General features: G+C 32.3%; 1 protein-coding gene across 1 annotated transcript in view; it reads right to left on the bottom strand.

The window, feature by feature from the left end:
- LOC143072055 (thrombospondin type-1 domain-containing protein 4-like) overlaps positions 1–13,552 on the bottom strand; it is a 58,786-nt gene that overhangs the window by 15,700 nt on the left and 29,534 nt on the right. The window contains exons 4-11 of the mRNA XM_076246837.1: positions 11,677–11,734; positions 10,587–10,689; positions 10,050–10,180; positions 6,817–7,021; positions 5,903–6,075; positions 2,096–2,987; positions 859–982; positions 82–286 (exon numbers count right to left, since the gene is read on the bottom strand). Of these exons, the coding sequence (XP_076102952.1) occupies positions 82–286; positions 859–982; positions 2,096–2,987; positions 5,903–6,075; positions 6,817–7,021; positions 10,050–10,180; positions 10,587–10,689; positions 11,677–11,734 (1,891 nt within the window). The remainder of the gene's footprint in view (positions 1–81; positions 287–858; positions 983–2,095; positions 2,988–5,902; positions 6,076–6,816; positions 7,022–10,049; positions 10,181–10,586; positions 10,690–11,676; positions 11,735–13,552) is intronic.

Genomic DNA, 13,552 nt, shown 5'->3' with positions numbered 1-13,552 from the left:
TAAAACAATCTCACCCCAAAAGGCAATAGGATATAAGAGGGCTTGTATACGAATTCCGCATCAAATATACCATAAAATTACCTCGCTCCATTGATCTGAGGACCATTTGAAGCAATCTTCAACTTTGCAATGTCTAAAAGTTTTGGGTGCATCTAGATGTGAACATTCGTCCAATGTACTTTCGAGGAACAGAGAATCTGCGACTTCTTTTAAACAGGAAATGTTTCTTATTTGCATTCCATCATCGCATGTTGTGCTACAAGAGGTCCATGGGGATGCTTCCCAGCTAAAATAAATTAACAATAATTATATTTTAGTTGCTTTCCCCTCAATATAATATTAACTAACAATTGATTGCTAGGTGCTGCACTCAACATAAGCGTTCTAAGAGACATGAAATAAAACTAAACAGAACACCCGTTAACCACAATATGCTTTAAAAGGGATCAAGTAAAATGAAAGCAAAAAAAAATAATCATTTTATCAAGAACAACAATAAAAAGGTTTTTTCTTCGAAATTTAAGCCACCATAATAAAGCAAAGTTTAAAAATACATGTAAAGCAATCGAAATTGCATTATTATGTCCCAAATTGTGTATCTTTATTGAATATCTTTACCCTAGTATTATCATTTCATCATCTAGTATATTTGAAACGGTAAAATTCTTTACTTTCAAGTTCAGTGTAACAAGTACACAATCACACCTATTTAAACACATAAAGTAGATTTTCCCGTCATTAACTTTTATGTGCTCATTAACTTAATATAAATTCTAAGTTTAAGATTAAATTTGATTTAACGCATAAAGAAGGCTAAAACATTTATTAAAAGGATATTATATCTTATTCACTTCTAACCTTGCAGGACAGCCCTGGGTGTTACAATCTCTTGGGTTTTCGTCAGGTCTTGGTAATCTTCTACAATGAGTTTCAAGAACTTCTTTTGAAGCACGCACGCACTTTACGATAGGATGTTGAATCCCTGTCAAGTATAGTAAGAATATGTATAAAGTATACACCTAGTTCTAAATAAGAAAGCATACAGGATGTTTAAATAAACGATCTGCAATTTTACAACATGTATGCCAATTTAAAGTTCACGTATCTATATAGCGGTCTTTTATAATTTCTTTCGTTTTTCATTGAGCCAATTTAAAATCGTTAAATCTAAACAAATTCAGACATGTTTTAATCCTCAATAGTAAGTAATGTTACGTTGTAAAAATATAGAAATTTCTACATAACTTTTCCATACTTATGTGCATTTCGGGGCCCTTTATAGCTGACAAGCCGTATGGTAACCTATAGTTGTTAATTTCCGTGTCATTTGGTCTTTTGTGGAGAGTTGTCTCATTCGCAATCATACCACATCTTCTTTGTAATATATGTTTTTTAAAGCTTTAGCTGAAAACACGTAACAGGCCGGACGGGTATGCCCCTATATTTTACAATTAAACCTGTGAGTGAGATTTCACATGTTTACAATATTACCGCTATTTTGTGCATTTTTCCTTTGATCTTTTTTGTGATAATTTTTCATATCATGCTTCTCGCTTGAGATTGAAAATTATCGCTAGAAACTAAGCAGGCACGTGGCGTTGCAAAAAAATTGACACGAAATTGACAACGTCGTTGAAGGTAAAATAGCGATAAACAGATTAGCATTGGTCATCTCAACGATAATCTATAACTATAATATGTATGTTTTAGTTTGATTTACGAAGATTTTTTTTATATAGATTTTTTTTATAAATGACTTTACTAGTAATTATGTTTCATTTCAGCCTAAGATTCACGTTTTCTACACATATGAAATTAAAAACAATTGCAAAACGGTTGCATTTTTGCTAGGGAAATTTTCATTCATTTTATACACACGAAGAACATGTACTATATACATGGAATGATATTTTTTGCAGACGCATGACTATGTGTTTCTAGATTAATCTTTCCAGGTTTGCAGGAAGTCAATACAGCAAAAAAAGGAGATAGAAACACAGAGAAGCAAAACTGATTTTCAAAACAAGACATCAAACAAAGAGGCAAACTATATTTTTAGGAAAATGACTAGATGTTCAACCAGTGTAATAATTACCTGATCCACAAGTCCTATTACAATCTGTGTATCCAATCACTCTCCAATTATAGATAACTGGAGCCGTTTGTGGGTCTAAGGGATCTGATACAATGATAGGTTTTCTACCATTATCACTTAGAGCTCCAGTTTTTTGGTACATAGGATCATTTTGACCATTTGCTAAAATTCCATTTTTGTGCATTTTATCCTTCATTTTATCCATAAATGGAAAACTTTGTGTGTAAGCAGGTATCGGAAGATTTTTCCCACCAGAAATAGATGAAATATAGTAACTTTTCTCCATTTTGTCCTTAGGTTGATTCCTATCAGGCCTTCTTTGACTTTCCTCTATGACAACTGTTGCATCATATCTTTCTGTCTGAGGAAGTCCTCTGTTGTTAGTATATCTATTCCGAGTTCCGTCGTTCCTGTTCGTATTTCTATCTCGGTTTCTATTCCAATCTGCATTTCTATTCGGATCAGTATTTCTATTTCTATCTTGATTTCTATTTCTTTCTTGGTTTCTATTTCTGTCTTGATTCCTATTTCTATCTGGATTTCTATTCGAATCAGTATTTCTATTCCTATCTTGATTTCTATTCGAATCAGTGTTTCCTCTCCTATCTGGATGTCCATTCGATTGAGTATTTCTATTTCCAGAGTTACCTAAGACAGCGTTGTAATAATCATTATTTCCGTTATCATCATAATTTCTGTTATTTCTATCACTAAACCCGTTACTTAAATAGTTTGTAGTAGAGGACTGTCTTTTTTCGCCACCTTCAATACGAATAGAATTCCCAGAGTTTCCATTAGCGAGTGAAAGATCTTGGTATTTTAGCATACCATTTCGGTCGATGGGATATCCAAATTTGTACAAAACACCAGTGTTTCGCCCAAAATATAACAACTGAAATAATATTGCATCATAACTGAGAAGTAAATTCAAAATACACAACATAAAACAAAATAACAAAATTAAATATGGAGGACATGTTGCACGTGGAGCAGGATTCGTTTACCTCTATAGCACCGGATATCACCCCGTTTAAGGGGAAGGGGCTTGTGTTGCACGTTCTTTAGTTTCTAAATTTTGATATTTACAGTTCATATATATATTGTCAGTTCGTTTTCGGCATCGCCTCGTATGTACGCTTAACCGAAAATCATCAAATAACAATTTTAAATAGTAAGTTTTATTTGGTGTAGTCTCTAAACACTTCCGTGAATTATAAATCTAGTTTTTTTTTAAACTTAAGTTCAGAAATCTGTAAGTGTGTTTTGAAACTCAAATTCAGAACAATCCATGTTCGAAACGGTGACCTCTCGAACACGTGCTACCATGCGCCCACTCGTCTGATTTGGAAAAGACATCGTATATCTATACCCGTAAAAATGTCGACTCTGCATGTCGAATTACGTCTACAAAACAGCTATTATAAAAATATAAGAAGATTTGGTATTATAATTAATGAGACGACTCTCAACGAAACGAAACGAACGAGAAACAACCAGCCTGAATATACAGATATATGTACAAAAAGCAAACAGAAACAACTCCCCACCAGAGATACAGACGAGAAAACAACGGGCATGAATATACAAATATATGTACAAAACAACAAACAAAAACAACTCCCCACCAGAGATACCGAAGAGAAAACAACTGGCATGAATATACAGATATACATGTATGTACAAAACAACAACAACAAAAAACCAACAACTCCCCACCAGAGATACAGACGAGAGAAAACAACCGACATGAATATACAGAAATATGTACAAATCAACAAACATAAGCAAATATATATGATACTAGAACACACCCGTGATAGCACGGGTCCGTGACTGAATTAAAGTATATAACTATGCGCAAGCCTTATTTTAGTATAAGTATTGTCATCTGATAAAGTCATGCCGATTATAAGATACAGTTTTTCTCTGCTTTCAAGTCTTTCTGTTTGAACCCGTCGAACTGAAACAATAATATTAATTATTTGGAAAACAAAAGGTCCTGGAATGGAGTATTCTTTAATCAACAGCATTGTCCTATATAAGTTATAAAGTTGAATTCTTTGCTTCGCTGTTTTATGTCATGCCCACTAACAAATTGAAAACTGTACCTATACGCCTTATTTTTAGTCCAGATTTTTAGTATTCTTATTGTTATCTTAGAAAGTCTTACTGATTAAAATACTACAATAGGTAACAATTTGACAATTAAGTAGTGTCAACCCTGTGATTATGACCCGTGTAAATAGCATATTAATCCTGAATACACCGTTTGGTGGTGCGCCTGTCAGATGCGGAACGTACAGATAAGGTAATAGGTAACAGGTGATTATACTATTGGTATCGGTAGCGGACTCGACCCGGAACTTCTTAATTATTGGCAATATTAATTACGTGGAAAACAAAAGGGCCTGGAGTGGTGTAATTTTTAATCTACACCTTTGTACTATATTAGTTATATATAAAGTTGAATTCTGTGATTCATCGTTTTTACGTGATGACGGCTAACAAATTGGACCTCGTAATTTTAGTATTATAGATACAGCATCAAACAACAACAACTGTATTAAAGGCTCCAGGTTTTGGGTTGGTTTAAACATGTTTGCTGGTATCAACCCCTCACCATAACATGGAGTAACAGTACATCATAAAACAAACTATAAGAATCAGTTGAAACGAGCTTAATTCATCAGACCGATATAAAGCAAAAAAAACCCAAAAAAAACCCATACAACATAAACAACCACCATTAACAAAACAAAACAAACAGAAGAGAAGACACAAACTACAGATTCAATAGTACTCAGAGTAACTGACAGCGAGTTCAAAGCCAATAACAACTTTTGAAACAATTATGTTTCTTAGACTAAAATGTCAATCATGATTTCAAACCCTGTAAAATCGTCATTAACGGTCATAAAAATAAAACATGACCTTGTATTACCAATGTGTTTTCAACTGATCGGGCGGAGCTTATGTTTTAATTTGCATAAGGACAGTCTATTTGAAGATATGTGTGATAAGGATGATTGCCGTTATAATACTAATTTAATTCTAATCACTAATCAGTGTCACCAAACGCATATACAAAAGGACTGATTGTATGATACGAGACGAATAACTGAACACTTCATTGATGAACTTATCCCAAAACTCCTATCTATAGATGGACTGATCTTAAATGAGCGAACTTCATAAACTCCGCCCAGTCAAGTGAAATAAATCTAGTAAATTTTTTTAATACAATGGCAAAATGTGTTTCTTTAAAAATATTCAGATGTATTTAAAGTGAAATTTGACTTGTTCGGTGTTCACACAATGTAATGTACATACAGTGGTCATTCTTTACTTAAAACAACCCTGAGGCTCACTTTTTATGTTTACAATTCTTTAAAAAAAAAGTCGAATGTATTGTTTCAAATTAGATTAAATCTTTCTTATGTGAGTATCACATTTTGAAGTTATAACTTAAACAGTTTTTATGGTAGTCAGAAAGCATTGTGAAAACTGTAATAATAAATAATAATAATTATAAATAACAAAATATTAACTTTAGCGACCTTTTGAACTTTCGTTTGTCTTCACAGCAAGACTGTAAGTATATCCCTCTTTAAAAGATTATTTACTTTTTAATACATATAAAAAAACATTAAATATGCACTGAAAGTTTCACCTTCATATGTCAAATATTTTCTCTATATTAACAAGTTCTATGGTTTCAAACATTATCCAAACGAACATTTATTGCCCATAAAACAAATATTATTACTTATTAAGTGGTCAGTAAAATTTAAAAAGACCATAAATTACCATCACTTCTAGGTCTTCATTTGTTGGACCATCTGCAAGAAGGCATTCACCAGGACAATGTTTTGAAGCACGATTTTTATACGTAAATGTGGTTCCCGCACCTTCGTACTGACCAGGTGCGGACAATCTACGATGACCATTAATAATGTATTGTCCATTCTTTAATTTTAGGGCTGAAAAAGATGATGAATTATAACATCAACTTATTTTAATACAGAAAACATAAAGAATATTTTGATATGATAAAACATTTTGAAAATAATACATTATTAATTTCGTGTGTCCGGATCGACTTCCTTGATGTACCTTTACTAGGAACGCCCAAAACTGATAATTAGAATTTACAAAACAATGAATAAAAATTGAACATGGAAATGGGAAATTTTTCAAAGAGACAACATCTCGACCAATGAGCAAACACAACCGAAGCTAGGCCACCAATGGGTCTTCAACACAGCGAGAAATTCCCGCAGCCGAAGGTGTGCTTCAGCTGGCCTCTAAACATATATATGCACTAATTCAGTGATATTGGAATTAATGCCATTATTATGATTAAGATAAAATTATTTGAACTAATTTGGAACCAATATCCGAGAAAAAGTTGTGTTTTAATGTTGAACACATCTGATAAAGCATTATCATCATGGGAATTCAACAATAACAAGCATAAAGTATCATAATGATAAATAATTTACTACCTCCTATATCCCCACTTTTTTTATCCCCTATATCCCACATTCCCATTTTGATTTACACCTGAATCCCACATCTCTCCGTTATTTGTACTCCCTATATCATACATCCCAAAATCGTGTCGTTCTCGTTCTTGTACACATGATATAGGTTTCTTGCATCTCATAATCAGGTACGCCCGAACGCCTAACATACAGACACATAAATTTATATTTAATTACCCAGATAATTTCTGCCGATTCGCAGTTGTGTAACGTTTATTGCTGTTGCTCCAGATGGAATAATGGTTACTAAGTTATATCCGTATTTCAATTTGTCATCTTCATAAACATCTTGTACCATTTTACATGTAGATCCATCTCCATCGCATACACCACATATATCCTTGGTTACTTTGGATCCGACTATTCCATCACATCCAAATTTCTAAATAGAAAATAACAATAAGAGCATGTATTTTTATATGTGTCCATAATATAAGCATAATTATGTAAATGCCTTGCTAAAGTGAGGATCCGTTTGGCTGTGCGGAATGCACAAGTACACTGCCACGTCCGGTCAGATTATGGACGTGTTATTTCTAATTCCTCGTGTCAAGATAGTGCCACGCTCTCTGCACGTTAAGAACCCTTGCAACAACTCTTTGAAGGATTGGTAAATGGCCTTTTCGCAGTCAACATTTTTATCCCTATCCAACATACACTCATTTCTCCAGTGGAAGTCGAAATTCCTCCTACCTTCATTCCGGCTTCTATTGCAGAACCTTGTATATATCGGTAATTTGACCTCGTCCTCAACATGCACGAACTACTAGGCACTAGATGTTAAACAACAATCAATAAATAAACCAATCAATTCTAATGTGTAAAAATTTATCCTTGTGTATCTAAAGAAATGCACCAGTTATGCTACGGGGCAACGGCAGAGGAATGGATACATGAGAACTTTATATAACCAGTGGAGGACTACAAATCAAAACATAAAAAGACAACAATCCTTGCCTGAGAGACTTTGGTAAAATACAATAAAGAAACTGCTTGAAATAACGTTTTTTTTGTCCATTAGGAATGAAAAAAAAAAACATGTAATATAACATATACAATTAAAAAATCTCTTCTTTAGATGTTCATACGATATTGAAGATTGCAATATCACCAAAATAAATTGAAGTCTGTATAATAAAATTATACAGGCGTTGTGGCTTTTATACCAATGAGACAATATAACCCAATGACACTAATAAACTAGAGGCTCTAAAGAGCCTATGTCGCTCATCTTGGTCTATGTGCAAGCAGCATGTTAAACAAAGGACACAAATTATAGACGAGAATATAATTCATGATAAAATTGTGTTTTGGTAATGATGATGTGTTTGTCAATCTCTCTTTACTGAACATTCTTGCTGTTTACAATTTTCTCTATCTATAATGAACTTGGCTCAGAAGTTTCAAAGTAAAACATTTTGTACATGTAAAGGTCAATATACGGACTTGAAGATTGGTCAACTTTTTAGCATATCATTACTTAAAATCTTCAAACCACTGATATAAAGATATCGTAAAAAACGACAAAATTACAAGAATTGTTTTACTTCGAGATATTCTTACCGATATCACATGCAATCTTTATACAATTTGGTTATATGGTTTTTGGTAAAATATATCAATAGTTGTGCTATATCTACAATATCATTCTATACTTCTATCAATAAGATTTATATGTTTTGAAAGACAGAAAAATATTCAATAATGGCTTTTTTCTTAAACACTTTAATAATATAAGAGCTTTGGTTTTTTAGTGTTTGAAGTAAGACATAAATAACGCAGGAATATTACCTAGAGGCCCGTTTATAGCAAAGGAATTTAACAGTTTACCAAATATGCATTAACCCAATGGTAGCAAATCTACGTAAAACCAGGAATTAAACAAAAAAAAAAGCATAAAATAGGCTGTAAAAGAATCAACGTGAACGATTCTAGCTATGGACTGGGGAACTGAATACTTAAATATTCAATCTTGGCAACTGCAATTTGATTTAACATAGTACGTGCGTTATAAATGATGACCAATGCAGAAATTTTTTTGACAACTTGACGAAAACGATTCATAATTTCATTTTTTTCCCTTCTGATTAAGGAGTTTTCTTCCTGTCTTGTGGTTTAATGTTAACTTGTAGTATAGTCAACCTGTTATAAATAAACGATAGACATACAACCATTTTTTAAATTCAGTTTTTGCTGTTAGTTAATGTACTCCCGTTAGGACATGTATAATGGTTAACGCTATTTATAGTCAATGTTAGAAACATGTTGCAAGTCATACGGTGACCTATAGTTGCTTTCATCCGCGTCATGTGTGGGCTCTTGTGGATAGCTGTCTCATTGACTATCATAGCACATCTTTCCATTGTTAAATAGTTGTAAGATTTGACGTAGAAGTCATTAATTAAGACCGAAATAAGTATCATTAACATTTGACAAAGAGAAATGAATTCCTGATCGAATACATGTATGAAACTCATATTAGAATATAGATAGAAATATTTGAACGTCATAAACTATGTTGCATACATGTCATTTATCACGATTTGTCCTGCAATCTCTTCCAACAGTTTTTGTGCTACCGACCTAATATTGTATATTAATTAGATTATTTGTACAAATATTTGAAGTATGCATGTCAAAAGAATTAAGACTTTTTTTAATATTCACAAATGTTAGTATTTGAACATACAAATGTAGTCATTCTTTGGTACTAACTGCATAAAGAGATCATTGTTTGTCTGGCTGTCTCCTCCCATAGATTTGAGCTAAAGCTTTAATATTTAATAGATTGTTTGTACACATAGTCGAGATACAAATTTATACAAGTCAACCGTATTTTGATGTTTTTTTTAATATTTTAAATTGGAAAGTTAGATATTCACAAAAACCGGTAATGGGACTTCATTTTCCTTCTGTCTTGCTATATAATTGAAAACATGGTTTGCACTACAACAGATTAATGTCCCAAATGCAATAAATATGTTTTTTTTTACCATAGTCAAATATTTACTCAATATCGCGAAGTTAAACCCTGATAACTACTGGAAATAGAAAGTTGAATTTGGTGACTACTAAAACTGGAAAGTTGGACACTCAGAATACAATTGATAATTGTTCATCAAAAGTTGTGTTAAATTTACAATTCATTGTGGTCGTGGGTGGCATGAATTGTGTCTTACAGACAGCGGAACAATTTCAAGTTGTACTTCAACATCACTGTTTGTCAAATTTAAAGTATGTGGAACTATACTCATGCATATAGCAGAACAGAAAGGGACACCGCTCATATCAAGACTTTCTTATTAATAATGAATTCCCTTTGTAGTTATCATTATACTTATATATGAGAGAAGCAAAAACAATTACGTATAAGACATACGAGACTATAGTAATGGATACCCTATACGTACATGGCAAACTCCCTCCACACAGACTGATGAGCCATCGTTGGAACATGTTGTACCATTTATTATAAGGTCCTTAAAGCTGTTGTAAAAACCTTGACCGCCTGCTTTACACGTCAACTCACATCTAGCGGAATCTAAATTATTTGATTGTAATTAGAATATGTTTGATTGTAATTAGAATATATTTGATTGTAATTAGAATATAGTTAATCGTAATTATTTTTTTGTAATTTAAATTTAAACAAGTAGTGATTGATGTTTTTCTGTTATTAATATTGATGTATTTTGTGATGAAATGTTTGCTGTTTAGTTGTGGTGTCAAAAGAAACCTTCCTTTAACACCTCTATATAATAACACAATTAAGATGCTATTAATGATATGGAATTGACTTAAGTTTGAATGTGAATTTTACGGCCTTTCTATCAGTTATAAAATTTTCAGTTCCAAACATGTGTTACATAATTGAATGATGATAAGAAAATAAAGTAATTTAACATATATTGTTACAAGAATTAAAAAAATATAATTAAATTACCTACGTAATAGATAAGGAAGCCATCGATATCGTTTGCCGCCTATGACGTCATTATTGTGCTTTGAACATAACTGCTCCCTCAGAGTTTCTTGCCCTTGTGTACAATCCTAAAAGAAAAGATGAAAGTAATGATTCCCCTTATTTTTGTTCAGACACAAACTTTTATCTCCTATCTACGTTATCTTATAATCCTAGCTGATTTGTTGGTCTACTTAATCGTAATGGGCATTTAAAATTGGGTCGGATTTAAAAAAAAAGAGAAACAGATATTTGCAACATCAGCTAAAAGAGAGGCAAAATGAATGATCAAGCTCATAAGTTGAAAACGAACTGAAAGTGCTACAATGTATTGCTAATAAACAAAAAAAGATACAAAGACAAACAACAGTAGACAACACATAGAAAACTAAAGACTGAGCAACACGAACACCGCCACAGACGAGGTAGCCTCATATTCTCCGGAAGGGCAAAAGTTCTGCTCCAAATATGGCATCCGTCGTGTTGCCATTTTAGTAAAATCACGGTGAGAAATATAACTTGGTAGTTAAGTTACATCCTAGGAAAAGAACAAATTATTATTAAAAGCTCTAATATTTTGTGGTATGGAAACAGAACGAAATGATTTTCATAATTATTGCTGATCTCGAGTTTCATCCGTACTCTTCTAGGAAAATGTTCTAACTTAAGGTTCGAAACTGTATCTATGTAATGAAAGAAGACATGCAAGTCAAGTATTTGACCTGATTTTGTTTCATGTTCTTTCCTCTCTTCTGGTTTGCTACAAATCATGTCTTATACCTATTTCTTATTCTAACCATCTTCAGACTAAAATTAAAGAGAATTTTATCGTCTGTTTATAGTATTAGTATTACTAATAGTGTAATTTTTGTTCGCCTCGTAGACTTAAATACTATTAATTTCTAATCTTTTCTTAATACTTTGAACATTTATATTGATGGTAATCAGCTGGTTGTCATATTTCAGACTCACTACTACAGACAAGATCGTGTACCTAATGGTGCATCTGCATATTAATCATAATAATTGCCAGTAAATACATAATTTACTATACAAATACACATAGCAGACCTTACCTGAGTATTGCATATCTTAAACTGATGTCTCTTTCCGTGGCATTTATTGGAATAGGCCCTGAAATTTAAATTTAAATTTTTTATAATTATAATTTATGACTGATTTTTATAAATCCCTTTCATTTTTCAGATATTTGTGTCCCATTAAAATATTTCTCATCAATTGATGTGAAATTTGTATTAAAAAGATGAAGTCGGTAGACGTAAACAGTTCCTTCATTGTAGAATTATTTGAAATCCTATTTAGCCGAATTAATCAGATGAAATTATTATCTTTCTGTTTAAGTCATCTCATGACCATCACTTGGTTAAACCATGATTAATGTTGTCTGTTTATTTGATTTAAACATAGATATTAAATGGAAAGATGTCTGATATTAATGGGTGAAATAAAGAAATGTTTATCAAGACAACAAGTTTGCGGACAGAGAAGAAATGGCAGTGAAAACTATGGAAGCGCATATATGGTACACCCATTGTAAAGTTATTTTGTTGCTAATAAGTCGGAATTATAAGTTATTTTGTGTGTTATAAGCTGGAATCTAATTATCATGTGGAGTCAACTTGTCGGAATTGACTTAATTAGTTAACAAGTAGAATTCAACTTGTCGACATCTTATTATTTTGTCATTACATTATTCTAGCAAGTCGACATTGTAATGCAACTTTTTCATTATTATTCCGACAAGTTGACTCCTCATATGCATTTGATTCCAGCTTGTAACACACAACTTAACTAATAATTCTGACTTATTTGCGACAAAATAACTTAACAAGGGGTGTACCAAATGCGCTTCCATAGAAAACAGCTACTCTGAATGTTCCTATGTAGTGTTTTGTAATCTTGTCTTTTCGTCGTTTTACTTTTTTGCAATGTTGGTGTCAGTTTCTTTATTGCTGTCAAACGAGTTTTGAAGTCCCTTTAGAATCATCCGCCTTTTTGTTACAACACGGATTGATGATAATTGATTCACTCTTTGACTTTTCTAACAATACAACATTGACCTGTAATTCCCCTTTTGCATAATGACAGAACACGCAATCTGCCAAATTATTATACATGTAACTTTAGATCACTCTTCATTCAAACATTTTGATTAAAATCGAAACCTAATCGTAAATGACGAAGCTCAATGTGTTATATGTATTTTGACATCTACGTGTAGATGAAGTAATCATAACGTTTATCATTTTAAATTCGATTGCTGTCAGATTGACACATATCTCGAATCTCTTTTTTTTCTTTTATTTAATAATACCATTCCAAAATTAAAATAATTCGTGCACTTTGATAAAATTAAAACTGGTGATGACAAAATCAAAGATGTGCGGACAAAACCTTGCCAAAAACGGAAAAACAAAATCATAAAAAATCAGGTTCAGTTCATTGTATTCAAATTGATGACTAAATTCTGGGAAAAACTCAATTATTCTCAAATGAGTAAGATTACCTTCATATTGCATCTATAACAATTCCATAATTGAGTCGATTGCTTTATTTTCTTTTTAAACCTTTACCACACTTAGTTCACTATTAAATTGGATCTGTCTCCGATCGAGATAAGACAAGCGAATGTACGTTACGTAGTGCTAACACAACGTTTTCATCTCAATAACTTTTATAAGCATGTCTGAAGTCAGATATTGTCACTTGTGTTGTTGTTGGCTTTCGGTGTAAATTCAAAAATTAAGTTATGATATCAAATCTGCGGAAACACAATTTACATTTGTGTAAATATCTATAAAGCGCATCAGATTGAGAATTATGGTGCCTTTCGAGTTGGTGAAAAAAATTAATCACACTTCATACTAAAAAAACACAATCTCTGAAAATGTCTCAGCTTAGAGACGAGCTATCATAAATTTATGATATGGA

Source organism: Mytilus galloprovincialis, chromosome 4, assembly GCF_965363235.1.
Source record: "Mytilus galloprovincialis chromosome 4, xbMytGall1.hap1.1, whole genome shotgun sequence".
Taxonomy (NCBI): domain Eukaryota; kingdom Metazoa; phylum Mollusca; class Bivalvia; order Mytilida; family Mytilidae; genus Mytilus; species Mytilus galloprovincialis.
This window is presented reverse-complemented; position numbering and strand designations above follow the sequence as displayed.